This window comes from Malus domestica, chromosome 14 (assembly GCF_042453785.1).
Source record: "Malus domestica chromosome 14, GDT2T_hap1".
Classification (NCBI taxonomy): domain Eukaryota; kingdom Viridiplantae; phylum Streptophyta; class Magnoliopsida; order Rosales; family Rosaceae; genus Malus; species Malus domestica.
In genome coordinates this window covers 9,636,077-9,661,778 of record NC_091674.1, presented here as the reverse complement: position 1 = coordinate 9,661,778, position 25,702 = coordinate 9,636,077, and the positions used below count along the sequence as shown (strand labels likewise).

Here is a 25,702-nt window from a genome sequence, read left to right as displayed (position 1 = left end):
AACCTCAAACCTCCAACCCAATAGCCACAACTTGGATGACTTGACGGGAATGTGAGGCTCTTTGGCTTCTTGTTTCACCATCTCTTCTTCTACGCTCCTCATCCTCATCCTCATCCATCTCATTTTCGCCCACCTGGAGATTGAACATTTCTTCCCCTTGCTTAAATTTTTTTTCTCTTGCTTATCGATTTCCCACAATATCCTTGAAGAAGACATTGTAAAAATGAAGCATAAACTATGAATAATGATAGAGATTTTGATTTTGGTATGTGATTTCTTATGATGAATGGTGGGTTATATGGAGGAAAAATGGTTGTAGATAATGCCACGTGACATGCCGTTATTCATTAAAAATCTGATCCAAATCTATCTTTAAAGATTGTAAATAGACTGTGACACGTGGTGCGACGTGATTGGTTAAAAATCTTATCGGAAATCTATCATCATCGATTCTGAGAAGGTAATGACACGTGGCAAGACGGCATTTGATAAATATCTTATAGAAATCTATTACCAAAAATTATCTTTTCGGATAATGACACATGGCGCAACGAGAACGATAAAATCTTATCCGAAATTACAAATAAAATTATTTTGTATTATTTATAAAATAAAAAATACTAATATTTTATTACCAATTATCATGATTATTCAGTTTAGTGGTGGATATGTAAAATGCAGTTCATTAAAGGAAATTACTGTTTATTAAATGCTATTCAATAATGAGTTGCTCTATCTTTACAATGCTGAAGTTGCTCTTAAAAGCGATATTTGCATGATCCCGTGTGGGAAACGTGGCACGGTTTTAATTGGTGTTTTCTCAAACCAGTCAAAGTCAATGAACTACAGCTTATTACCGCGTGACACCGATAAGGAAAATCAACGGCTGATAACTGCGCAATATCCAGGAGTCCGTACAGCGCAAACATCAGGTCGAACCTCAGGTTCGTAACTCCAAACCAGCTAGGCTCATATTTCCTTCACTATATAAACCCACCCTCCTCCCTCTCGCACTCACACGTATTTCTCGCTCTCTGGTGGATCCCGTTGGCTGATATTTCGCACCCAGATATTTTCTCGTTCGCTCGAAGCCTCGAAGAGGTATTGAAAATCTTTCGGTTTTTGTTCTATTTATTGAATTTATTTTCGTTAATTAATGGATCTGATTATTTGTAAAGAAAAAAGATATTGTAAACATCTTTTTGGAGAAAATGGAGGAAAAAGAACCAAATTGCAATCTTGATTCTTTGAATTCAGGTTCTGGTGTCCGAAAAAAATTTAAGATTAGAAGGTTCAGGTGATTAGGTAAAATTGAGCGAATGATTTGGCTGTGAGGGTTTGGTTTGTTTTTAATTTCTGATTGGTAGATCTGGTTCTGTTTGGTTGTTGAGAAAATTTAGAAAATCTGATTTATTTATTTATGTGTTTAATCTGCTGTTTTGATGGCTTTGATTTTGTTTTTGGTTTTTATTTTTAAGAAAAGCTTCGTATTTATTTCTAAAGAATATATTTTCCTTTTTAATTCACAATCTTTTTCAAATCCGCCAAATTGCCTTCATTCAAATCGACTAGGTTTTACTGTTCTCGTTTGATCCTAAATTCTGGTCATGTGAACTTTGAAATGTGAAAGTTTGCGAGTTCATTGATCAATTGAAAATCATAGATTTGGATGAAATTGCGTCGTATAAAACGTCTTCCATGGATTATTGCATTTGTTCTTTTCTGATGTACGTGTGTGGAACCTGAAAACGAGAAGATTTCGTAACTGATTGACTGTTTTTCCGATGTAGTTGACTTGCGCTTAGCCAAAGATGGCCCTGGTTTCCGGAGGATCAAGATTGAATCCCAACGCCCCTCTCTTTATCCCTGCGGCTCTCCGGCAGGTGGAGGATTTCTCCCCTGAATGGTGGCAACTGGTCACAACCTCCACATGGTACCACGACTACTGGCTCAGTCAGCAGGGTGAGGATGGCTTCTATGATGATACCCAGAATGAAGTTGACAATGTCGCTGATTTGCTTCCGGAGACCTTTGATCTCGATGTTGGTGATGAATTCTCCGGTCTAGAAGCTCAGTTTGAGGAGTTCCTTCAGATGTCTCAGACTGAAGGTAAAGATGGTAAGAACAGATACTCTGAAAGATTGTAGATTGTTGGAAACTGGGATGAACAACTTTAATGCAGTTTCCGAATATGCTGTTCGATTGTTGGACTCAAATTTTGTGTTGGAACAACAGCAGGGTTTGAGAAGGGCGCTGCGGTCTTGAAGAATTTGAAGTCACTGGAGGACAGACGTCCGAAGTCCCCTGTGGAGCCAAGGAGGTATGCTGAGAAGCCAGCAAAGCATGTGAGCCCGAAATGCAGCCCCCGTTTCATCCAGCAGCCTCGTTGAACCTTGAAAGCAGCTAGCTTCCCTTGTGTAGTTTAGCCGATGGCAAAACCGAGTAATTTGTAGTTTCTGTAATTTCTGTATTCTAATGCAGCTTTTGTTCAGTTTACTAAAAATACCCTTGGGGGTAAGAAAGTTGTAAAAAAAAAAAGTGTAAAATTTCAACAAAACAAGTAAAAAGGAGAGAGTTTTCTAGTTCCTCAGGTGTATCGAAACACAATTTTTAACAATCTCGCTCAAAGATTAAGCTCTGTAGCCGAAGCTGTCTGATCCACCACGGGCGGTTCAGTCGGAATTTGATTCTGCAAGCTAAACACGTAACGCAATGATAGTCTCAACGAGCTGTCGTAAAACCCTCTGAAAAGCCAAGCAGACTTGCAGAGCAAGCTGTCGTAAAACCCTCCGAAAAGTCAAGCTGACTTGCAGAGCAAGTAGAACGAGGTGAATCGTGTTGCTGGTCGAAAATGAGGTAGAACATCACGCTTCCCTTCTCTTCAAATGGAGACCTCGGAAACGGAATCTGCACTCTCCATTTGAAGCTATTTCCTGTGAGCTTTAACTTCACTCTAGTTACCAATTGCCTCAGATATTGCTTTCGGTAGCCAAAATCCGGGTTCTCTCAAGCATATGTCCACAATGCCAAGGTTGCTTCCCCTTTGAGACCTAACGAAAACCAACCTAAACCAGCTACTGCAATATCGATGCTATTCACATCCCAGCTTGCTCCAGACACCTTGATTTCCCTCTCTTCCCGTTTTCTCATCTCAGCAGCACGATCGGCGCCAATTGGAGGCTGCAAAAGTGTAAGGCGGAGTCCAGTCGGTAAAAGGTAAGGAGCCGCTGCATTTTGCAAGAACACAAAGACTAGTTCCGTCCTATAACTGCTGACCAAAATTTAAAGGATGAATCCCACTCAATATTGTTCATATGCAAAATGCATACATAAAATAAAATTTCATTAAGAATCATTTGATAACACTTGCAGATATCAAGACTATGATATCATTAAGAATTTGTATCCAGAATCAAATCGAATTGAACTATGCGATAAAATGCAAAATAATGACAAAAATGTAACCAACTGGGATAAAGAATCACCTGCAACCTAATACCACCATGTTTCCTCCATGTCTCATCAGCATTTTCTATCTTCTCCATATGTAAAGAAATATTTGGCGAAGCCCAAACTGTCAAATAAATTGTTTCAACAGAAGCTTGAACAAGATCTAGTCTTGCTAAACCACCAACATGTATGGTTTGCCCTGCCTGCAGATTTCAAACACAGGATTCAGCAGCACTTGGATTTGATCATTAGTCCATTCTCATGCATTGAAAAATTACACATGTATGGATGGATTACAAGGACTTTCTTGTCGTTAAAACACTTTAAACTCAACAGATTATTGAACTCATAACCTCCAACAGAAATTATAAGCTAGAATCTTTTGTACAAGTAAACGATAGAACCTGACATCTACGGCATTGTTAAAAGGCATCTGTGTGGAATTTGAGCCAAGAAATAAGCATGTTCTACCAACTTAAATTTTAAGATAATTTGAGCAAACATAAATCAAACGAGGCTCCAAAAACCATTCATATCTGCAACTTAAAATAAGAAACCCGAATAAGTGAGTGCTTACAAATAAGGTCAAGTCTCATGGACACCAAATATGGATGCCCAAGTCCTGGAGTGTCAAACAACACTGCCTTAGCTGACAAGATCCCTGATGCGAAATATATAAGCACACAAATTAAACCCTCTTTTTATCAATTGTAGCAAAGTATGTAAGTAGGGATCGTTCTAGGCCGGGGATTAGGAGGGATTGCTCAATCACTTGAAAACCGACTCAAAACGTAAAAACAAAGTTTAAAACACTAAACTAGACTCAAAGAATGCAAAACTAAACTCTAAAACACTAAAACAAACCAAAAGACTCAAAACAGCCTAGAAACACTCAAAACTGCCTTAAAAACACAATCTGGGCAGTTTTGAACACAAACACAAATTTGGACGAAAATAGGTTATAACTTGACTCAAGACACTTAAAAACACAAACTAAATTGATTTCTAACTAAGATGACTCAACAAAATAAAGGGGGATTTGGTTTTGACGAAATTAAAAACAAAACAGAAACTTTGTAACTTGAACAGATTTTAAAACGAATTTGGCTAAAGTGAATGGATGGAAAGCTAGCTAAGGGGTTCTTCTCCACACATGTCACACTTGCATACAAAACGATTTCCAATTGCTTCTCAATAAACCATGAATTCCCAACACCCCAAGTGAATTAGATACGCTTAAATTAACTTTCAGATTTCCCTTAAGTCAATGAATTGGATGGAAAAAGCGCATCGCAACCAAATTATTCCTCAAAAGTTCCCTACATGAAAGCGCATAATAGAGATACAATCAAAGATCATTACGTTCAATGGAAATCATAAGTATTGATGAGGCACTCGTAACTATGAAAGCGCATGATACTTATGCCAAGAATTTACTTAACATGATTGTGATCAACAACCTTTACTACTTGCGAATATAAGTTCATAATGATTAGGTGAAAATCCCTTATATCCTAGCATTAGATTTATGCATGAAAATTAAGCGTGCACTCTCAACCAACACACACAAATCAGTTTAATTCAAATAGATAAGCAAATTGAATCCACAACTTATGAAACGCAATTAGAAGTAATCAAATCATATAGCAAGTATAAACATGGTTTCGAATCCCCCCTAGCCAAGGGGGGTTTAGTTCCTCATACGCACAAAGCAAAGATAAATAAGTTTAAACATTGAAATCCAAAGAAAGAGAACACCTAGACACTCCAACTTGGGCAGCAGGTGCATCCACGAAATTCCTCCTTCGTCCTTGCTGCAGCACAGAGATTATGGACAGGTTTTGGGTGGTATTTGTATGGGGGAATGGATATGGAATGGTATGAGAGTGGTTAGGGTGGATGATAGGGGCGGCAAGGGTTTGTTTTTGGCAGAAATTAGGGAGAATGGTGATGGAAGGCTGCGGCAGAGAGTGGGGATGATTTCTGGCGTGATTTATGTATTATGATGGGTGGTGGTTCGGCTAGGGCTGAGATATGAGTATATATAGGCACCTAAAACCCTAGGGTAATCAGATATGGACTTGGATAACCCAAATCCACAAGGAAAAAGGCTTAGAAATCATAATCCACAAGGAAAAAGGCCTAGGGGGTGCGGCAGGTTTGGATAGGGTAAGATAAGGCTTCTAGAAAGCCTTGCAAGGCAAGAAAACAGGTTCTAGATAAGGATATGCACGGCATGGGAAGGTTCCTTGCTGAAATTGGTTTGACATCTTTCTAGAACAAGGATTAAGGTGTCCTACAATGTTTAGGACTCATCTTTGTAACTGAAACCTTTGCACATTAGGAATAGGAAAGCTTGTCTTGATCAGTCATTCTTCTTTTTGGATTCCTTTTCCTTCTTTGACTTGGAAAACTTATTTGTTGCTGAAACTCAAGGCCAATTAGGTTTAACTTTCCTACTTCAAGTAGGAAACCTTGTTTGAGTAGGAATCTTCATTCTTCTAGGAATCCATCTTCAACTAGGAATCCTTCGTTGGTTAGGAATCCTTCTTCAATTAGGACTCCTACTGTGATTAGGAATCCTTCTTCAACTAGGACTCCTCAAATCTTCAAATCTTCATTTTCGTCCATTCCCTTGGCTCCAAGTATGTGACATCCATTCCAAGCTCCATTTTGCTCCAAAAGGCTCCAAAATGCATCATTTTGTATATTTTGCCCTTAAAACTTGAAAACACATAAAACTAGCTTAAAAGACTACTTAAACTAAGAAAACATAACGAAAATGCATAAAAACTAGCTAACTAAGGCGCATAAATATGCTCCTATCAATCCCTCCAACTTTCCATATTCCTAATGTTGTCCCAGGAATTGGAGCTTCCGTGAGCTTTGTGACCTTTGCTCCTTCTTTCTTTGCAAGTGCATTTATGAGAGTGGACTGGCCCGCATTTTGAGCCCTGATAACCCATACATTCCCTCGAGGACCAGCCCATTCTTTGAGGAAGGACAACAGATTCCTGACGTTCAAATCCTTACGAGAACCAACCATATACACCCTACTTAGTTTGGGTCCCCCTCCAGCCTTAGCACGATGGCGGACCCATCTATCCAATCTAGCAGGTGAAACTTGTGACCGGAGGATATCAACCTTTGTGGCCACAAGAACAAGCTTTGGCAGTCTTTCCTAAGCTTGGGATCATTTTCAGTTCCTTTTAATGCTGCAAACAATGACTTTGCAGCCCATTTAGGGAACGATCCATCAAAATCAATGCAATCAACCACCATAGCCACAGCAGGATTGGCACTCGTAGCAGGTTTAATCAACCTATATCAAAATCAGGCATCAAGTTTTCAGCTGCTTGGTTCTTCACCTGCCCATAGTTTCTTAGTGAATGACATCGGGCACACATTGTAACCTCTTCTTTCTCTTTGTGAGCCTCTCTTGGCATTCTCTTCTGCATCCTCTCTATACTCTCCTCTTTGATGTTACCGTACCCAACCCCTGCCGGAGTAAAACCATCCAAATCCAAATCATTTTCTTTCTTCCCCAACAACTTGGCTTCAAACTCATCTGAATCAAAACCAAACTCATCCCCCATTTCCAATTCACTTTCTTCAAACTTCCCTCAATTTCATCCACTGACCCTTCCTCCTCCCGATCTCCAATCTTTAACCCTATCTCATTTAAACCCTCCTTCATTTAGTCAAAGACCCTCCTACATTTGATCTATCAACACTATATCATATGCCAAATTTATAAACCAAGAGTATCATCTTAAACATACCTCATCAACTCATCCATTACAAATGCAAAAACATAAGAATTAAACCTTACGGTTATGGAAAGCATTCAATTTGTCCTTCATGAGTTCTTGCTAAAGTTCTCCCTCCATCATGCATATCCTTTACTGTTTAGATATATGCTATTTGTACTCTTTTTTTTCTCTAGAATCCTCCAAGTAGTCACTTTTGAACTATATCCTACATTTTCTTTTCAAATCTGTAAAGATTGTGCAAATCTTTTGCATATCTCGATACCGTTCTATCGATCTTCGTAATATAGATGGCCTCCTTAATCGTGCGTTCTAGCATGAACGTGAAATGATTGTTAGGACGTGTGTATCTTACCTTGAAGTATGCTAATATCTTCATTGTATGACTCATTAACTTAATACCACTATATGTCATACAATTTTGTATGCCCTTAGCATCTTATTCATTTTTAAAATCTTAATGAAAACGTTTATAATACGAGTGTAATGCTCAACATAGTACAATATGTTTATGAGCGTGGAACAAGGACCAAAATATCGAAAATATCGGCGACGTTTTTTTGAGTTATTGATATTTTAATGGGTATCCAATGAGTTTTCGTCAAAATATCGCGATATGAAATCCAAAAATACTTGAAATTTTCTGAAAAGTCTTAATTTTGAGCATAGAGGGATTCGAACCCCTCCCATTTGACTCCTTAACCACCATATCACTTATGTTGTTGTGATAATATGCTAAAATATTTATATATATGGTTTTGTTTTGAATTCTTTTTACAAGAAACAAATTTGCACATATTCCAAATTTTTTGTGGTATTATTTTTTAAATTGTGTCAATTAATTACTTAGTCAATGGCATGTGGTTTTTAATTTTTCTATTTTTTATTTGGTCACTTACATTGTGGTATTATATCATCTTAAACATACCTCGTTAACTCATCCATTACAAATGCAAAAACATAAGAATTAAACCTTACGGTTATGGAAAGCATTCAATTTGTCCTTCATGAGTTCTTGCTAAAGTTCTCCCTCCATCATGCATATCCTTTACCGTTTAGATATATGCTATTTGTACTTTTTTTTCTCTAGAATCCTCCAAGTAGTCACTTTTGAACTATATCCTACATTTTCTTTTCAAATCTGTAAAGATTGTGCAAATCTTTTGCATATCTCGATACCGTTCTATCGATCTTCGTAATATAGATGGCCTCCATAATCGTGCGTTCTGGCATGAACATGGAATGATTGTCAGGACGTGTGTATCTTACCTTGAAGTATGCTAATATCTTCATTGTATATCTTCATTGTATGACTTATTAACTCAATACCACTATATGTCATACAATTTTGTATGCCCTTAGCATCTTATTCATTTTTAAAATCTTAATGAAAACGTTTATAATATGAGTGTAATGCTCAACATAGTACAATATGTTTATGAGCGTGGAATAAAGGAATCTTAAATGAAAAATCTATGGAAGTAATGAAAATTATGATGAGAAGAAGGATAAATATTACGTACCTCCACGTAAGTGGTTTAGTCTTAAGACAGGATTTCAAAAATTAGGTTTTAAGCTTGCATATTTAGACATGAATAGATCGAGAAAACACTACTGGCATCATTGTGGATAAGAATTTAACAAAACATGTTGTAGTTATTAAGAGGGTCACAAATAACTAGATCATAATAGAACAAGAACTCCTCAATAAAACTAGCGTGAAAGCATCTCCAGTTCAGTTGTGTAAGGTCTCAAGAAGAAATTTTAGAAAAATCTTGAAAAATTAGTTCAAAAGAATTTTTGAGAAGGAAAAGCTACTCATAGAGAATATAGCCATGCGTGCAAAGAGGCATGCAAGTAGAGAGGATTATATAGCCCTAGATTTGAGGAGAAGAAAGCCATTTTGAATTTAAGGACGACATACAATCTCATTTTAGCTAATACCTTCTTTAAAAAGAGAAAGGAACATGTAAAAAGGAAGCCAATACATTCTTCCAAGTGATCACATACTCTTCACTCTTCTTAAAGACGATATTAGCTGGAAAGAGATCATAATTCAAAACAGCTTCTTCTTCCTCTCGTCTCTCCTCAAATTTATGGCCCCCATAAAAATCTTTATAGTTGCATGTCTCCTTGAGCCATGTCCATTTAAATCTCCTCTTATGAGTAGCATCTCTGTCTGAAAGACATCTTGAACAAATTCTCCCCAACTTCAAGCGCATAAACACTAATCTCATTGATGAGTTATGATCCTATTAAAATCTTGATTACTATAACTCTATCCTCGAGCTCTTAATATCTACATTTTTGTCAGAATCTTATCCGTGATAATACCACACCGTTTCTCAATATAAAATTGTGTCTGAATACCTATGATGCATGGATACTTTTGTTTGGTTCCGTATCCCGTATCCGATCTAGTATCGAATACGATACTTGCCCAATATTCTTGAATACTCGTCCTATACGTATCCTGATTGATGGATATGAATTTGACATGATAAATACATGTATCCTACATTTAAGATACACGTATCCGGCTTTTAGGATACATTTACACTTTCAAAAAAAGGTAATGAGGAGGAGAAAATTAATAGGAGACATCTATAATTGAAATGTGATGAATACAAAGAGCTTCCTTCTGATTAAAACCATGAACACGACTCTCACTTCTTCTACTGTATAAAGAGGTTTAGTTTCGAACTTTTCTTCTCTAACAACTCAAATGTACTTGAATTTGAATGATGAATTATGTTTTAAAATGTATAGTTTTGTTGCTATATGCATTTTTATTTGTTGCATCCATAGTGTATCGTATCTTAATTTTCAGAGATTTTCCGTATCGCCGTGTCGTGTCGTGTCATATCGGCGTATCCGTATCCATATCCATGCTTCATAGCTGAATACCGAAACTTAGAACCTAAATGATGATCCTTTCCCTCATGAACATCCCATCTAGTTTCCTAGAATGACATAATACTTATGATTCTTCCATAAAATTTCCCGTTAATGTTCATATACTCTGCATTTTTAACGCATTCGACTCACTTAAACCACATCCGCATGTTTTATATTCCAAGTCATAAACGCATTCTACTTTCAACCCCTACCCTCATGTCCCACCCACGTATCCTAGCTAGCTTCATATCCTACTCTTTATTAACATATAGAGCCTAATGAAATCCTTTTGTACAATGTTGATAACTTGATATATCAACAAATTAATCTCCCCATCGTAATATCAACGTAATAAAAAAAACAAAAAAAGAAGCATTCCACGTAATTAAGATCAACGCACTTAGTAATCCATAAGTACACACAATCCACTAATGACATTATACGGTGCCTAACGAACAATTCCATGAAACATCAGATTATAATTTTCTACTCACATTCCACTAATTAATTCCAAAAATAATAAAGAAATTACCCGTTCCTTTGCGTTAATAAAACTAATCATGTAACTAAAATTCATAAAAATAAAATAAAAATAAAACAACACAAAACAGAGCATATAAACATACATGAGCAGATCAATTTGCTAGTTGATTAAGATTGATTCATACAACACAAGGTAGAAGAAAGTGTTGCAAGTATCTTAGAGCATCATCAATACTCACATATCTCCAATCTCCAACACTCAACATCCCAACACTCACTTTCTTCATCCTCCTCCCATCACAAAACCCCAACTTCAAATCCGCCACAATTCCGCTAGTAACCACGCTCGAGCAGCACCCCGCCGGCGAAGGAAGCTCCTCAGAAAACCACCCCTCCATCCCTTTCCCTTCACAGTCCATCATCTCAAAAACACCCCTCCACCCTTCCAACACGACATTCCATGTCACTCTCACTGCTCCCCGATCCTCCCACGCTTCAAATCCATTGTAGTCACTAACATCAATATGGAACTTAAAAATCCCGCTGGGATCCATAACGAGTTCGCTTCCAGATTTTTCCAGAGACAGGACATTGCTTGATAAGTTGGGGTTGAAGATGTTGATCGTGAAGATGAGGCTATCAAGGGAGAGGCGAGGTTTTGAGGGGGTTTTCTGGCGGCGTTTGGCGGCAGATCGACCGATGACATAGAGGCGGCTGTAGGAGACGGTAGGGTTAGTGAGTTTAAGGGTAGAAAGAGTAGGGAAATGGGAAGTGCAAATGGGCCACCAAAGGTGGTCGGAGGACATGGAAACGAACCATGACTTGCAGACACAAGAGGATATGGCTAGGGTTTTGGGGTCAAGGTGGTGAGAAACTAGGTCAAAGACTTCCCATGAGGCCATGGCGACGACTGACGATGGTGAATATTGAAATTGCTTAGCGGTCCTTGTTTTTCTCTAAATTGTCAAACTCTGTTTGAAAACCAAATGGGAGGGAGGTCAAAGAAATGAGTGGTTTAATAGTTGGCGGTGGTTATGAGTGGAGGGCGGTGGTGGTTTCGGGGAAGGGAGTGGCACGTGGAGTGCGACGGTGCTATGCATGGAGATGAGTTGCCACGTAAGATTACAGCAGGTGTGGTTGAGGAATCCCCGTGCCGGTCATGAATGTACACGTGCCATTTCCCTTTCTATATCTTAGCTACAGTTTGATGTTTCTTACCTCCACCACCAGATGAAATTATTGGATAGTACAGTATTACCACGTCAACATATAACACTTCCACTCAGAATTAAACACATGTACAATTATTATCCAATTGAACTTAAAAACTTATTTTAACATAAAAAATAAATTTCAAAAGATAAATTGCATCACAATTTCATACTTTATGTTTTAAACATTACAATATCATTTATTAACTTATGAATTCATTACAATGTTAGACCTTCATTAATTTTTCCATTAATTTATCTATTAAATGCGAACTTAGCAGGTGAGGTGCCCACTCTCTTACCCAATTAGATTAAAATATTAATAAATATAAATAATTTAATTTAATTTTTTATAAACCATAACTCATCCCTTTCTTCTCCGATGAAACCACCAACCTAGTCTTTCTTGTCTCCGGCTACCCCACCTCAACCTCTCTCTTCTTCGACGAACGTCCTTCCCTTCTCCAACGAAACCCAATATCTCTCGTACGGACCTCGTCATCCCATCTTCCAATATATCGATCTCCTCATCATCCCACCCCCTCCCTTTGACAAATCTGAAGCTGCCGCCGGCCATCCTGAGATGCGAGGCCATCCTCTGTGACCAACTCGAAGTCGCCTTCCAGGCCGTCAAGCTCTAGATAGCTGATCGGGTAGTTTTGCTAGTCGAAAACTCCCTCAATGGGGATGCAGAGCTCCGTAATTTGACGAACCTCGAGGAATGGCTGGGGTTGCACAGCGCCATTTTGGAAGGTGGGAAGGTGAAAAAATTAGGGAGATCGGCCTCCTCCTAGCGTGCATGGAAGGTTTTCCGTTGATGACCTCTCTGCAACTCAAAGTTGTGCTTGCTAAACCCAAGTGTAGGTGTCGCGTCGCAGTATAAATTCAAAGTCTGAGTATCGTATTCCTCAAAGAGCGTTGAACAAGAATGCAGAATTATCAAGACTAAAACAAAGAACAATATCGAATGAGATGTAACTTATAGAAGAAAAGTTCAACAATTAAAAATACTAAAGCATCAGGGTTCCACCCGCATACAACTATGCAATTTCGCTATTTCGATTCATTTTTTTAACTCAACTGAGATACCAACAACAAGTGATCTCAACCGGAAAATATAGCAATTAAGTTTTCCTCATATAAAACCTCTTGAGAGGTGATTTTCATTGTAGATATTAAAAAAAAAAAACGCCCATTCAATTTCTTATAGAAATAATCCCAAATATAATTTGTACCTACGACAACAAAATATTAAGAAATTACTTCGTCGAAATTGTACCAGTCTAGTAATTTATTCAATTCATTAAAAGCATGAATGTGAAACAAAACTATAAGAAAAACATGATTAAACTTATGAATCATAACCAACATTCATCAATCCGAAAATAGAATAAATAAGAAATTGCATTGAAAATCCACAATGTAAAATTGACATTGAAACTCTGAAATAGAATCGAAATAATAAAACTACATAATCGTAATATAGGTTTCCCCCTTAGCCTTAGCTAGGGAGATTAGTTCGCCATAAACTAAATAGAAAAAGAATAGTCTAAAATTATGAAAGAGCGGGCCACATTTGGAAAACAATCAAATGGAGATTATATAAGCTGCTGCTGCAGCCAACCTCCCTTCATATTCTTCTTAAATAATGGTCATTCATCAACTCATTATTAATATGTTAATGCCAATCCCCATAACCCTCTGAATAATGGTCATTGATAAGCCTTAATGCCATATTGAAATGGTAATGAGGGCAGATCTGGATTTGCATGTAATGTGCTCTGAATTTTTAATGAATTTTGCAAATTTTAAAGTCTTGAAGGTTGCATGGTGTTGTTTCATGTTCAGATGAAGGAAATTTGGTTGTGTTTAAGAAGGACGAGGAAGAAGGGGAACAAAGGAGGGAGTGAGGGAGGACGAAGGGAGACGAACGACGTTCTGGAGAGAAAATGAGGAGAGAGTTTTTTTTAAAATTAATTTTAATGGTTGAGTAGGCCTCGTTCTTGATATGTCATTGTTTAACAATCAACTTGACAAAAAATTTAACAGATGTCTGATATTGTGAGGAAATCATAAATTGAGGCATGACATTGTAATGTTTAAAACATGAGGTATGAGGTATGAGATTGTGATTCTGACTTATAGTTGAGATAGTTTTTTGTAATTTACTCAAATTTAAACCTCAGACTCACCTTCTTCCCCATCCCCTCTCTCCTCTCTCTGATGCACTAACCTTCATGAGGCTTGCATCGTCGTCTCGCTTGATATGGCCGAGACCTTCGCTAGACTTGCTAAGGCTACACTTAGACAGCAAGCCAATGTGGTCTATTCGGATGACAAGCCCATCCCGTCTACTGATTTCCTGCAAAGGCTACGCTCCTCCACCAGCTTGTCCACTGATTTCCAACAGTCGGCAACCATGGCTGCGAAATTGGAATTATTTTTATTTTAAGATTTTGATTTTGTTTGAACAAAGTAGATATTTAAGCCAAGGGTAAATAAGTTGAATATATGGCAGATAGAGGAAGTGGCAGAGAAGGGAAGTAATGGAGGGATATAATTTCTCCAGAGGGAGAAGGATGAAGGAAGGGGACAAAGTGAAAGAATTGTTTTTTATTTAGGGACAATTAATGAAATTTTTAATAAAACATTAATTGTTCATTTTAGTTTCCATCTCACTCCTTCACATGGCAGTATCTGATTAGTGAGTACCACCATTTGGCAATGCCACGTGGTAATACGATACTAGACTATAATTTCTTCATCAGTAGGGTGAAATTTTTTTGTTATTCTACTGTATTAATTTTGTATCAAACATTAATATATGACACTTGTATAGAACTAAAGATATGTAGTATGGTATTGGTATTGGTATCAAAACCAATATCGATAGTGTAACCATACTGAAAATATCTATTTAAACCATATTTTGTAACTCATATGACGTGGTTGTTGATATTGAATTATTATTTAAATGTTGATTAACTTGTTTATTTTCCATTGATGAGACACAACACATAATTGCAAAGGAGGAAATAGAATTTAATACCTCAAATGCATAAGTAAATGTCTTTAACCCTTTCAGCTACAAATTCCTTGTGACACCACTTAAAACTAGGGGTGGGTTCGGTACGGTTACCGTACCGAAATCCTTGTACCAATTACCGTACCAAACTTTCGGTTTGACAAAATCTATTATCATTACCGTACCAAACTTTTGGTATACCGAAATTTGGTATTGCCAAATAGTTCGGTTGGCATGGTATGGCAAAAGTAATTGCCACTTTGTTTTGGGACAAAATCTATTTTTGTTTTTTTAACCCAATTCAAGGGCATTTATTTTTTGGGTACCTTTATTTCATACATTGTAGCATAAATTCATCTATTATTCATCATTCACAATTCACACACACAATAATTCAAATGATGCATCAAGATTCATGATGAAAAATTAAGCTTACAATCCAAATAGAAGTTAAAGTTTCAAACCAAATGAAAATTGGAACTAAACTTCAAAAAGTAAAATCCATTGATCAATATTTCAAGTTTGAAATGTTGAAGTTTTTGAAGGAGGCATTGAACTTGTAGAAGATTGAGTTTGTGTCAAGCCTACATTACAAACAAAGAAAACATATTAGTAGCAAGAAGAATTAAAGTTGAAAACCATTTAATAACAAATTTACTAAAAAAATTAAACATATCTTACTTGTTTCCACTTCTTCCATTTCCTTGTAAAATTAAAGCATATCTTTCGTTGGTTCCTTATAGAAATTTACTTCATCCGCCCTAAGCTAATCACTAGTACACACTAGTGCCTCTACCATTTTAGGGGTACAGGATACCCTAAAAGGGTCCACAACCCTCATCCTTAGGCTAAATGCATTTTCACTAGCAACGGTAAAGGGCATTACAAAGATATCATTGACTATTTGTGAAAGAATTGGGAACTCTTTTGTGTTTGACTTCCAACAACTCAAGAGATCAAAGCCACAAACAATAATGCTAATATAAGAAGCGGCGTAGTACTTATCAACTTCATTGGAAATCTCCAAAAGGCGTTGATCCCTCATTTCTTGTATAAGCTCCTACATCATTTCAATTTTGTTCTCATCACCTTCATAAGCTTGAATTATGAACTCTTCATTTAGTTCCACATCTTCCAATAGAGCCCCAAGGGTAGTAGAAGAACCCCTCCTATACTCATTATACAAATCAAGCAAGCAATGAAATATTATAAATGTGTTAACATAATTATATATTATATTATATTTTCAGTACGGTACGGTAATATCGTGATAATGATATTTATTACCAAAATCGTACCATAAAATTTCAGTACGGTACAATACCGTACCATTACTGATTGACACAAAAAATTTGGCACAATCGGTATGGCATGGTTTGGCAATTTGGCAAAAAATTTCACCCCTACTTAAAACTTTGATTTGGCACGGTTGCAAAACTTGGAAACTTATTTTGGGGTTTCGTCAATGGACAACTATGAATCATTTGACTAGAGGGGTTTCTCGATAAGGATTTTAGGATGTGTTTGTTTGCTGTTGTTAGGTTTCATTGGACTGGACTAGCTTAAGTGGTATTATTGTCCGGTGTTTAGCATGAGCAAGAATTGCTATTAATGAGATTAAGTCGGACTCGTTCCGACTAACCGCCTCACTAAGGGTCGATATCTAATCCGGAGCTGCAACACGGTATTAGCTAGGATTACCATCCTTCTTCCCTTCACCGCACTTCTGGTAAACTTTTCCTTATGAAATAGTGTCCCCTCTCTCTCTCTCTCTCTCTCTCTCTCTCTCTCTCTCTCTCTCTCTCTCTGTTTCTCCCTTTTGTCCTTCTTACCTGGGTTTGGTCTTTGCTTTTCGAGTCGCAGATTGATTTCTGGGTTGGGTTTTTCGAGTTGTTGTTCAAAGGCGGGAAAGGTGCATATGTTCATACAAATTGAAGAAATTGAATTGTAGTAATGAAAGAAAACAGAAATTTTAGAAGAAAATCCAACTTAGTTGGGCGCGATCTGGAGAGAGAGAGAGAGAGAGAGAGAGAGAGAGAGAGAGAGAGAGAGAGAAATTGTCTGGATTGGGCTTGTGCAGTTGGAGTGGCGGTGAGGAAAGTAGACGTGAGCAAGGTGGTTTGTCTAGGTTTTACAAATAACAATATCTTTTCTTTTCTTTTTTCAATTTTTTTTTTGTCTTTCACATTTATAAATTCTGAAAAAAGAAAGGATTTTTCATTACAATTTTTATTTATAGAGTGCATTTTAGGTTTTTAGACAAGAAAGTGAAAGTTTGCATAATTAAAAATAAAAAATAAAATAAAAATTTACTCCTAACTAGTCCAGCACTGTACCAAACACTTCTCAATTCTAGTACTACTTAGTCCATGCCAAACCAATCCAGCTTAATCCCTTAAGCTAATCTAGTCTGAGATAATCTGGTGCAACAAACGCTTGTACACGAGCTCCTAGTCAAATTGTCCCCTTATGCAATACAAGAAAGGTAGTTACAACTAAAGGATGATTATTGGGTGTTGATAAATCTTTATATATGAAGCCAACAAGCGCTTTTGGGGTCACAAGCCTCATCGAAAAATTTTGGACAAACATACACCCAAAACAAAAAATTTCCAAAACAACCAAAATAATGCACCAAATAATGCAAGGGTATTTTCATCATTTTAACAGTATTTTTTAATAATTAATTCTCTTTTGTACAATTTTTTTTTTAATTATAACCTCACAATAGACTAGCAATAATGTAATTCAATCAGTTGTTCATTAAATATTATTTTCTCTATTTTTAAACAAGTTCAAAACATCTTAAGAAGCGTGTAATGCCGGTTATAAAAAAAAGTCTTTTGCACGTGTATAATAATATGATTAAATTAGTTATCAAATGATTTTTTTTTAAACAAACAATATTTACACTAAAGGAGAGGGTAATTGGCTTAGCCTCACAATGAGCTAGCAATAAGATGATTCAATAAGTTGTTTATTAAACATTATTTTCTCTATTCTTAATATAAATTCAATAGAATGTAGATATAAATTGAAAGCCCAATTTTGTTATGTTTATTTAGTTGTTTTGTTTGGTTTGTGAGGAGGTTTTTTTTTAGGAAAACTAATGAAAAGGGCTTGAAAACTTTGAGTTTTAGGAGGGTGTATTCAATTGAGAATTTGAGAGATTTTAATAGATTTTTATGGAGTTTAATTGATTTGTAGAGATTCCATGTAAAATTTTGATTCAAATCCCTCGAAATCTCTTGGGGAGAGGTAAGATTTGTGGATGCTCAAAATACACTACGAAATCTCGCCAATTCCCTCTAATTCCTCAACTTTCTCAAATTCTTTAAAATCAAATTCTAATTGAATACACCTAGAATGTTATAAACTTCTTTAAAATTCTAATTGAATACACCCGGATTTCTAAGGATTTTCATAAACTATCTTAAAATCCTGATTGAATACACATTGAATTTCAGAGAATCACTTAAATTCCTGATTGAATACCCCTAGATTCATTAAAAGAATTAAAATCCCTCAAAATCCTAATTGAATACACCCCCCTTAATGATAAGGACAAAATAAAGGGTAAAGTGAATAGTACCAGGATTGACTTTTTAGTGTAAAAATGTGATTTTTCGTTAAAGTGAACAGTACCGAGTGCTTTCGTTAAAGTTCCCTTTTTTTTTAGCATGATCTAAGATTATTTATTTACTTCAAATATTTGACTTTCCTTGTCAATTCAAGCATATAAATGCATTTAAAACGTGTAAATCGCATGTAGCACGCCGTGATTCAAAAATACCTTGTGCACGCAAATGCACGAAGGCTAGTGACATGTTAAGATGGGGCACTTCATCACTGTTTTAGTGTGCTCAAAGTTGCAGCCCACATAAATCCGAAACAATCACCTCGGAACAGGCTATCATGAAAACCTCCTCCTCTTAAACACCTATTCAGAGCCAAGTCAACACATTATCTATCAGTCTTTGAAATCAACTGAAAACTAGACGACCTGATCGTTTCAACACTTTCAAAGCTATGAGATGAATCATGTTACCAGTTAAAAATGAGGCTGATCAATCAGGCTTATCTTTTCTTCGAATGGTAGCCTCAGAAAGCAATCTGCACTCTCCATTTGAAGCTTTTTCCTTGAGCTTCAAGTTACTCTGGTCGCCAACTGCGTCTGCTTCTGGTATCCAAAACCCAGGATGGTTCTCCAAAAGTAAATGCAGTGCCATCCCATGTCCACAATGCTAAGGTTGCTTCCCCTTTTGAGACTTGACAAAAACCACCTGAAACCAACTACTGCAATACCGATGCTATTTACATCCCTCTCTTCCCATCTTTCGCATCTCAAAAGCACAGGTCGATGCCAATCAGAAGGCTGCAAAAGTGTAGAGCGAGTCCAGTCAGCAAAAGGTACAGTTAACTCAAGGAGCCCTAGCATTTTGTAAGAACAAAAAACACAGATTTCACATTGTTTCTTGAAGCATCCAAAGAGAAGGATTATCAATTAGAGAAAAAATGAAAATATATAATGATTAACAGTTAAAGGAAGTGATCCCCCACATCTCTTTTCTCCACCTGAACCCCTCTCTTATTTCTGCCGTCAAGGAACAGAGATATAGAGAGGTGTGCAGAGGAGAAAGGGATGTGTAGAGAATTAGAATCACTTCCCACTCAATTAAATTGGCAGGCTTCTGAGAACGTTACCGTCCATTTAACCTTCCCATGATATGTGTAAATTGTGAAGTTCCTTCCAAGATGATCTTATAAAAGTATCAAATATTAAAATAGCTTACTTTAATGGTTTAGTGTGCAAAGCAAGTCGTGAAATGAACGCATGCAAAAAAACTTTCAAGACGCATTTTCCATGGTAAATCATAACAATGATACTTGTGTTCTAAGATAAACCATTTCAAAGCAGACAAACAGCGAAGAGGAAACTCAATTTTCTTATGCTGTAAAGTATGCTACAATGCTAATCCAAGGACAGTCAGACAGACAACTCAAACCATCATTTCTTCATTATGTTTGAGCACTTGGCTTCATTTATAGTCCTAGACACAAGGTACAGGTGTGTCATGGAAAATTAACAAGTTGTGGATAAATCAATGGCTATGATACACCATGAACCCCGACTGTTACTCCTGTACTATAGATGAAATTACCAAAATGTATATAAACATTGAAAAAGACATTAAACAAATTTTTTGCCATATTTCTTTAGGGAAAAGTTCATAAAAGAAGAATTGGTTAAAATAATAACTCTATGACTCTGTCTCTTACGCTGACAACTAAGGACCTCAAAAGCAATATGAGTGCAAGCAAAGTGGCAAAAACCAAAACGTTTTAAGCGAACAATGATGCATGTATATAAAATAGCATAACTAAAAACCCCAAATGACATTATCAACCTAAGTGAATTAAGAGGTCAATAGCTTCAAATCCTAAGAAAGCCCAACGAATGCTTCTAGCAACAATGACATTTTTAGGCAATTACTGATGCATTCATTTGAAGTAACAAAAATAAAAACCTACGAAGCCACAGTCATTTATCAATTAAAATGACTGAAGAGTTCATATGTTCAGATCCTCTTAAAAATGATATATTATTTAATTTTCTGAAGCTGCTTTCTTGGGGAGACAAGAAAGCAATGTGATAGGAACATACATGCTGCAATCACAAAATGCTAGGGAAAAAAGGGCCACTAGAATAAACTTCTTCAAACGGGCAAGCATCATCTCCAGACGGTCAGTATTACCACTTCTGGAGGGATCCAAAACAATGTCAGGCCATTTCGAGGTCTACTAACTGCCTAAAGATGACACTCCTCTACAATTGTAGAAGAGTTTGGAGTTGACAAAACCGCACACACTATTCGTGTGCAGCCTGGTTTGGCAGAACTCAACAAAACCAACCTAATTGGGAATCATTTTATTCTCATGGAAGAACAGAAATCTACAAACTTTCTAAGAACAAAGAACGAATATGTTGCCAAAAATCTCATCCACTTACATGTTTATGTGTTATCTTGTGGTTATGCTTGTTTTGATATGTCTTTTCTGTTAGTCTTTACCTTTGGATTACTTCACAATTAATGTATATTTTTTCGCGGATTCTACAAATAGGAACCTGCATTATGATGTAATCAGATCAGTTGAGTTTAATACATTTTTCTTTTATCTTCTTCTCTTCTTCATATCTTCCCCCTTTGTTATACAACTTCATATTGTACTTTTGTCTGGTCAGTATGTTTGTGGAGCCCACTTCCTCTTAAGATACAAAGGCAGAAGAAAACTAATGACAGATCAGATTAGTGGTCAACATTACATGCACAAGAAGAGGTTTACCCATTGATGACTACAGGGTAAAGCTGGAATCTTCAGAGGATTTAGAGCACCAGTCTATTCTTCAGAAATATGATTAAAGCTGCCAGTCATCACATCCAAAGAATCTGGTCAAACATTTAAGGAATCTCACTCAATATTGGTGATATATAATATGTACATATATATATGTATAATGTAATAATATTGCACTTAGAACTTACAATCACTTTATATTAACTTCGGATATCAAGATTATGATATCCTTAAGATTGAGTACAAAATCATATTGTATTCAGTTAGCTATGCTATAAAATGGATAACAATGGTAGAATTTATCCAACTGGAATAAAGAATTACCTGCAACCTAACACCACCATGTTTTGTCCAAGTCTAAACAGCATTTTCTATCTTCCCCATATGTAAACGGCATTATTTAGTGAATCCCAAATTGTGGAAATAAACTGTTTTGACAGAAGCTTCTCATTAAATCACCAACTTGTATGGTTTGCCCTGCCTGCAGATAACAAACATATGATCCAGTAGCACTAAGGTTTAATCAAACCTTCCCCTCCACAATTAGTCCATGCTCATGCATCAAATTACATATAAAAAGATTACAGGGACTATTCTCATGGAAATACTTAAAAGTATAATCTAAATAGATTATTGAACTGATAACTTGTTCTTTCCATATCAACTGGAATTATGAGTTAGTATCGTTTGTTCAAATAAACAAAGACATAAAACTGAATTTTCTAAACGCCTCTGTAGCTGCTTAAGAACAAAAAAAATCAGACATTTGAGCCAGGAAACAAGCACATCCGTAAACATTACAGTTAAGATAAATTCAGCAAAAACAAATCAATGAAGCTCCACAATATTCGTATCTGCAACCTAAACTAAGAAACAAGAAGTAATTGCTTATAAATAAGGTCAAGTTTACATGTCCTTCAATCGGTTATTGAATACGTTCATCTGCAAAGAATCAACCTGTACCCAATATGTTATTGAATACATTAAGTATGACCAATCATTACATGTTTAACAAGATCTGGCCCAGAACTCAATTTATAACACTTACAAGAAGTCTGAAAAATTATCATATACTAACTTTAGTCAAAATACAAAAAATGCACATAACAGTTACATGCATGCAAATTTAAAGAAAAAATGGTCCAGAAATAAAACAAAATTGACAGAAATAACTTGCCTTTAAGATTCTTTCGGCATATGATTCCTTTCCCTGGTTCAGATACAGTTGCTAATATGCATCTATAAAAGAAACATTATAGGCCAATAAGATTAAATATGTAATCGGCTAAAATTTCAGAAGTACAAGAATGGCAAGATACAAGGAGACACCAAATTGCAGAAAGAGAAAGAAATCTAATCAGTACCATGTGGTGGTCCTTGAAACATCATTCATTCAGCATCCTAACCTTTTGTAAGTGTGCCCGTATAAAGCCCCATAGTTTCCTGGGCAATAACATCTGGGGAAATACCCCTCTCCTTCATTTCACCAAATAACTGAATTGCTCTATCAATATTCCCTAGTCTAAAATACCCAATCATGAGCACAGTGTAAGTCACAGCATCGGGAATAACATTTTTTCTCTTCATTTCGTCAAACAAGAAGCTGGCAAAATCCATGCGCAAGGACTTACAAAACCCATCTATTAAACAGGTATAAGTAATTGCATTGGGCAAATGGTTATTCCTCAACATTTCATTGAACAATGCCCATGCCTTCTTCATGTCTCCAATTCTATAAAACCCAGCAATTAGAGATGTGTAAGAAATGACATCCACAACCAAACCCCTTTCACTCATTTCCTTGAACAAGTTATAAGCTTCACGCATTTTGCCTCCATGGCAGAATGTGTTAATAAGGATCGTATATGTTACTGCATTGGGCATGACACCAACTTTCAGCATTCCTTTGTACACAATCAAAGCCTTCTTTGTACTTAATTTCTTTGCAAAACCATTCATAAGAGTATTATAATTTGCAACTTCTGGATGTATATTCCTCTTGAGCATTTGAGGGAAAAATTCCCACGCTTTTTCGGGTTGCCTTTCCTTGCACAAACTCTTGATGACTGCATTATAAGTATATGAGTTAAGGTTTATGCCTTGGTTGTGCATCTCATACATAAATTTCAAGGCTTCCTTCAGGCGTCCTTCCCTACAGTACCCTTCAACAATGAGAGTGCAAGTGATGGCATCAGGGCGCACCCCATCAGCCACAAGATCACGAAAAATATCCAGTGAGTCATCCACCAACCCAATCTTACAAAGACCACATATCAGTGAGCTATAGCTAACTAAAGACGGTTTAATTTTATAACGCTCCATTTCTTCAAACAAAGTGAGAGCAATCTCAATATCTCCTTCCTTGCAAAGTCCATCTATCAAAATGGTATAGCAATAAACATCTGGTAGTGTCCCATATGTCTTCATTTCTTCCAAAACCTTCAAAGCTTCATATGTTTCACCATTTTGGCAAAAACCAAAAAGTATGGCATTATAACAGTAACTATTAAGAGGTTGATTTCTGCATCTCAAGTTCCGAATAAAGTCCAAAGCAAACTCAACCCATCCAACGTTACAAAGTGCATGAATATATTTGGTGTATATCACAACAGTTGGGTGTTTCCCACTCTTCTCCATTTCCTGAAGAATGTCGGTCGCTTCATCTATATCTACACCCTTCCCTTCATGTCCTTGGCAGTAAAAGTTCATCATAATAGTGTAAGTGTAAACATTAGGTGAAGGACCATACTTTCTTAAACATTCGAATAAACTTCTAACAGATTCCAATTTGTTTGCTTCAGCCAAACACTTGAGCAAAAAATTACAAGACCCAATGTGTGGTTCAAGCTGCATGTTTTTGGTCTGCACAAAAGCATCGACAGCATTCTCAAGCATCGAGTTGGCAGCAAAAGTCATAATGAGGGCATCAAATACAAGAGTTCTCGCTCCATTGTGAGGTGAATCAAATAAATATGGGAACAACCCAAACGCATCGTACTTAGCATCTCGATAATAGCAAACAATATCACTGAGCAAAGACTGCACTTCCATTTTCATCCCCGCCAATGCAAAGACATGAACAATAACACTAAATGCGCTTAAAGAATGGGAAAAGCCATACTGCTTCACAGACCTGGAGAACCTCAGGTCCCATGCAACCTCCCAATCCAAAGATTTATACACTCTGGTAACAACCGGATAAAGTTTCTGCTTTCCCCGAATACTGGACCTTTCTCTCACAGCTTTAATCTCCTGAATCACATAGGCATCAACCGGCAATGGGTTTTCCTCAAACACATGGCCATCTGTCGTCAACAGCGCAGATGCAGTGGCGTAATACGCTCTCAAATACCCCTTCTCCACAAGAAACAGTGAGTTTCGGAGAAAACCCGAATCAACCAAACATGATTTGAACATGGGCGGATACCCATTACAACCCTGTCAACGTTCTTCAAGTAAAAGGTAACACATTGCCTTATCCCAACTCTCCGGGTTGGCCAAAGGCATGCCTGAACGCAAAACCCAAATCAAAGAACTGAATTCGTAGCCTAAAATATCAATATTTCCCAAAAAAGCTAGTTTGCGGTAAGATAAGTTAACTGAACTTGTACCCTAAGTTTCAATCTTTCCCCAAAAAAGCAAGTTTTCGACACGATTTATATCAACCAAAATCTAGCAGAAAGAAAAACAGAGCAAAAATTGGAGGCAAACTTGAAGAATTGAGATTACATACCTCGGAGAGAGATACAGGACGAACCCTCCAACCGAGAAGTCGGGCAGTAAAGTCGCGAGCAAGCGGCCGGCGACGCTGGAGAGGAGACGAGAGAGAGAAGTCGAATGAATTGGGGGTTTTGCTGGGTAAAATTTTAAACACTAACCAAAAACCTTTCGAATTTGCCCGGACAAGTGGCCCAATAAAATAATGGCATCTGTCACTCTTAACTCTTTAACAGAGGGATTGTGGGCGGACGCGCCAGAGAAGTTGGGGGTTGATGCCGGTGTCGACCAAGACGGAGTGAGAAGATAGGAATTGAGTGAGGTCTCGTAGTGTTTGCTGACGGGGATAGCAAGTGCTTTGGAAGAGAGTTTTTAAATGAAGTGTAATAATATTATTGATCCACGTATCGTGGTGAGTAATTACTTGAAATAAAAAACGAATAAGGATTCTCTTCGGATCCTGGGGTTTCACGTTTTGTCCGTTCATCGTATATTGTGCAATCATAAATTATTTTAAATTTTATTATTTAAAAATGAACACAAACAGTACTTGAGGAAAACTGACCGTTCGATATACGATGAACGAACACGATTCACGAATCTTCGAGATCCTCACAAAGAAGATCCAGATTCATAAAAAACCACACAATCGTTTTGTTAGGGCCCCAACTGCCAATAGAGGCAGCATCTTCGTCTCCATCGATCCCAATCGGTGAGAACAAACCCTGAACTTCCAACGTTCAAGAATTTGGACTACGACGATCCACAAGGCTCAACACAATGACGAGTGG

At 36.9% G+C, this 25,702-nt stretch overlaps 3 protein-coding genes and 1 pseudogene across 15 annotated transcripts; 1 reads left to right on the top strand and 3 right to left on the bottom strand.

The window, feature by feature from the left end:
• The first annotated feature begins 790 nt into the window (after window positions 1-790).
• Window positions 791-2,582, top strand: LOC103454551 (protein EARLY RESPONSIVE TO DEHYDRATION 15-like). Of its 4 annotated transcripts, XM_070812510.1 has the most exons (3): window positions 791-1,101; window positions 1,791-2,118; window positions 2,236-2,582. In XM_070812510.1, exons 2-3 carry the CDS (start codon window positions 1,812-1,814, stop codon window positions 2,388-2,390), a joined length of 462 nt encoding a protein of 153 aa, XP_070668611.1. In that variant the 5' UTR covers window positions 791-1,101; window positions 1,791-1,811; the 3' UTR covers window positions 2,391-2,582. The 4 variants fall into 4 exon arrangements, with proteins under 4 accessions (XP_070668611.1, XP_028948426.1, XP_028948425.1 ...); XM_029092593.2 differs by lacking the exon at window positions 791-1,101 and having other exon boundaries at window positions 1,812-2,109; window positions 2,239-2,582; XM_029092592.2 differs by lacking the exon at window positions 791-1,101 and having other exon boundaries at window positions 1,812-2,109.
• On the bottom strand, window positions 2,238-7,046 carry LOC103454599 (GTP-binding protein BRASSINAZOLE INSENSITIVE PALE GREEN 2, chloroplastic-like; annotated as a pseudogene).
• A 3,635-nt stretch (window positions 7,047-10,681) lies between these two features.
• On the bottom strand, window positions 10,682-11,689 carry LOC103454598 (probable F-box protein At5g04010). Its single transcript, XM_008394197.4, has one exon. The coding sequence runs from the start codon at window positions 11,501-11,503 to the stop codon at window positions 10,781-10,783; it is 723 nt and encodes a 240-aa protein (XP_008392419.3). The 5' UTR covers window positions 11,504-11,689; the 3' UTR covers window positions 10,682-10,780.
• Window positions 11,690-18,619: 6,930 nt separating this feature from the next.
• On the bottom strand, window positions 18,620-25,181 carry LOC103454549 (pentatricopeptide repeat-containing protein At1g62914, mitochondrial-like). 10 transcript variants are annotated; one of them, XM_070812509.1, is made up of 7 exons: window positions 24,928-25,181; window positions 22,559-24,703; window positions 22,372-22,433; window positions 21,519-21,675; window positions 21,003-21,286; window positions 18,886-19,212; window positions 18,620-18,777 (listed from the first exon to the last, which is right to left on the bottom strand). In XM_070812509.1, the coding sequence occupies exon 2, from the start codon at window positions 24,609-24,611 to the stop codon at window positions 22,596-22,598; it is 2,016 nt and encodes a 671-aa protein (XP_070668610.1). In that variant the 5' UTR covers window positions 24,612-24,703; window positions 24,928-25,181; the 3' UTR covers window positions 18,620-18,777; window positions 18,886-19,212; window positions 21,003-21,286; window positions 21,519-21,675; window positions 22,372-22,433; window positions 22,559-22,595. The 10 variants fall into 10 exon arrangements, with proteins under 10 accessions (XP_070668610.1, XP_070668606.1, XP_070668603.1 ...); XM_070812505.1 differs by having other exon boundaries at window positions 21,163-21,286; window positions 21,519-21,671; window positions 22,368-22,433; window positions 24,928-25,114; XM_070812502.1 differs by having other exon boundaries at window positions 21,183-21,286; window positions 21,519-21,671; window positions 22,368-22,433; window positions 24,928-25,114.
• Between the last annotated feature and the right edge of the window lie 521 nt (window positions 25,182-25,702).

Excerpts from the sequence above, each read along its gene's own strand:
- LOC103454551 (XM_070812510.1), top strand. The coding sequence starts at position 1,812 with ATGGCCCTGGTTTCCGGAGGATCAAGATTGAATCCCAACGCCCCTCTC. Across the intron at positions 2,119-2,235 it reads TCAGACTGAAGGTAAAGATG|CAGGGTTTGAGAAGGGCGCT; the intron begins GTAAGAACAGAT and ends TTGGAACAACAG.
- LOC103454598 (XM_008394197.4), bottom strand. The coding sequence starts at position 11,503 with ATGGCCTCATGGGAAGTCTTTGACCTAGTTTCTCACCACCTTGACCCC.
- LOC103454549 (XM_070812509.1), bottom strand. The coding sequence starts at position 24,611 with ATGTTCAAATCATGTTTGGTTGATTCGGGTTTTCTCCGAAACTCACTG.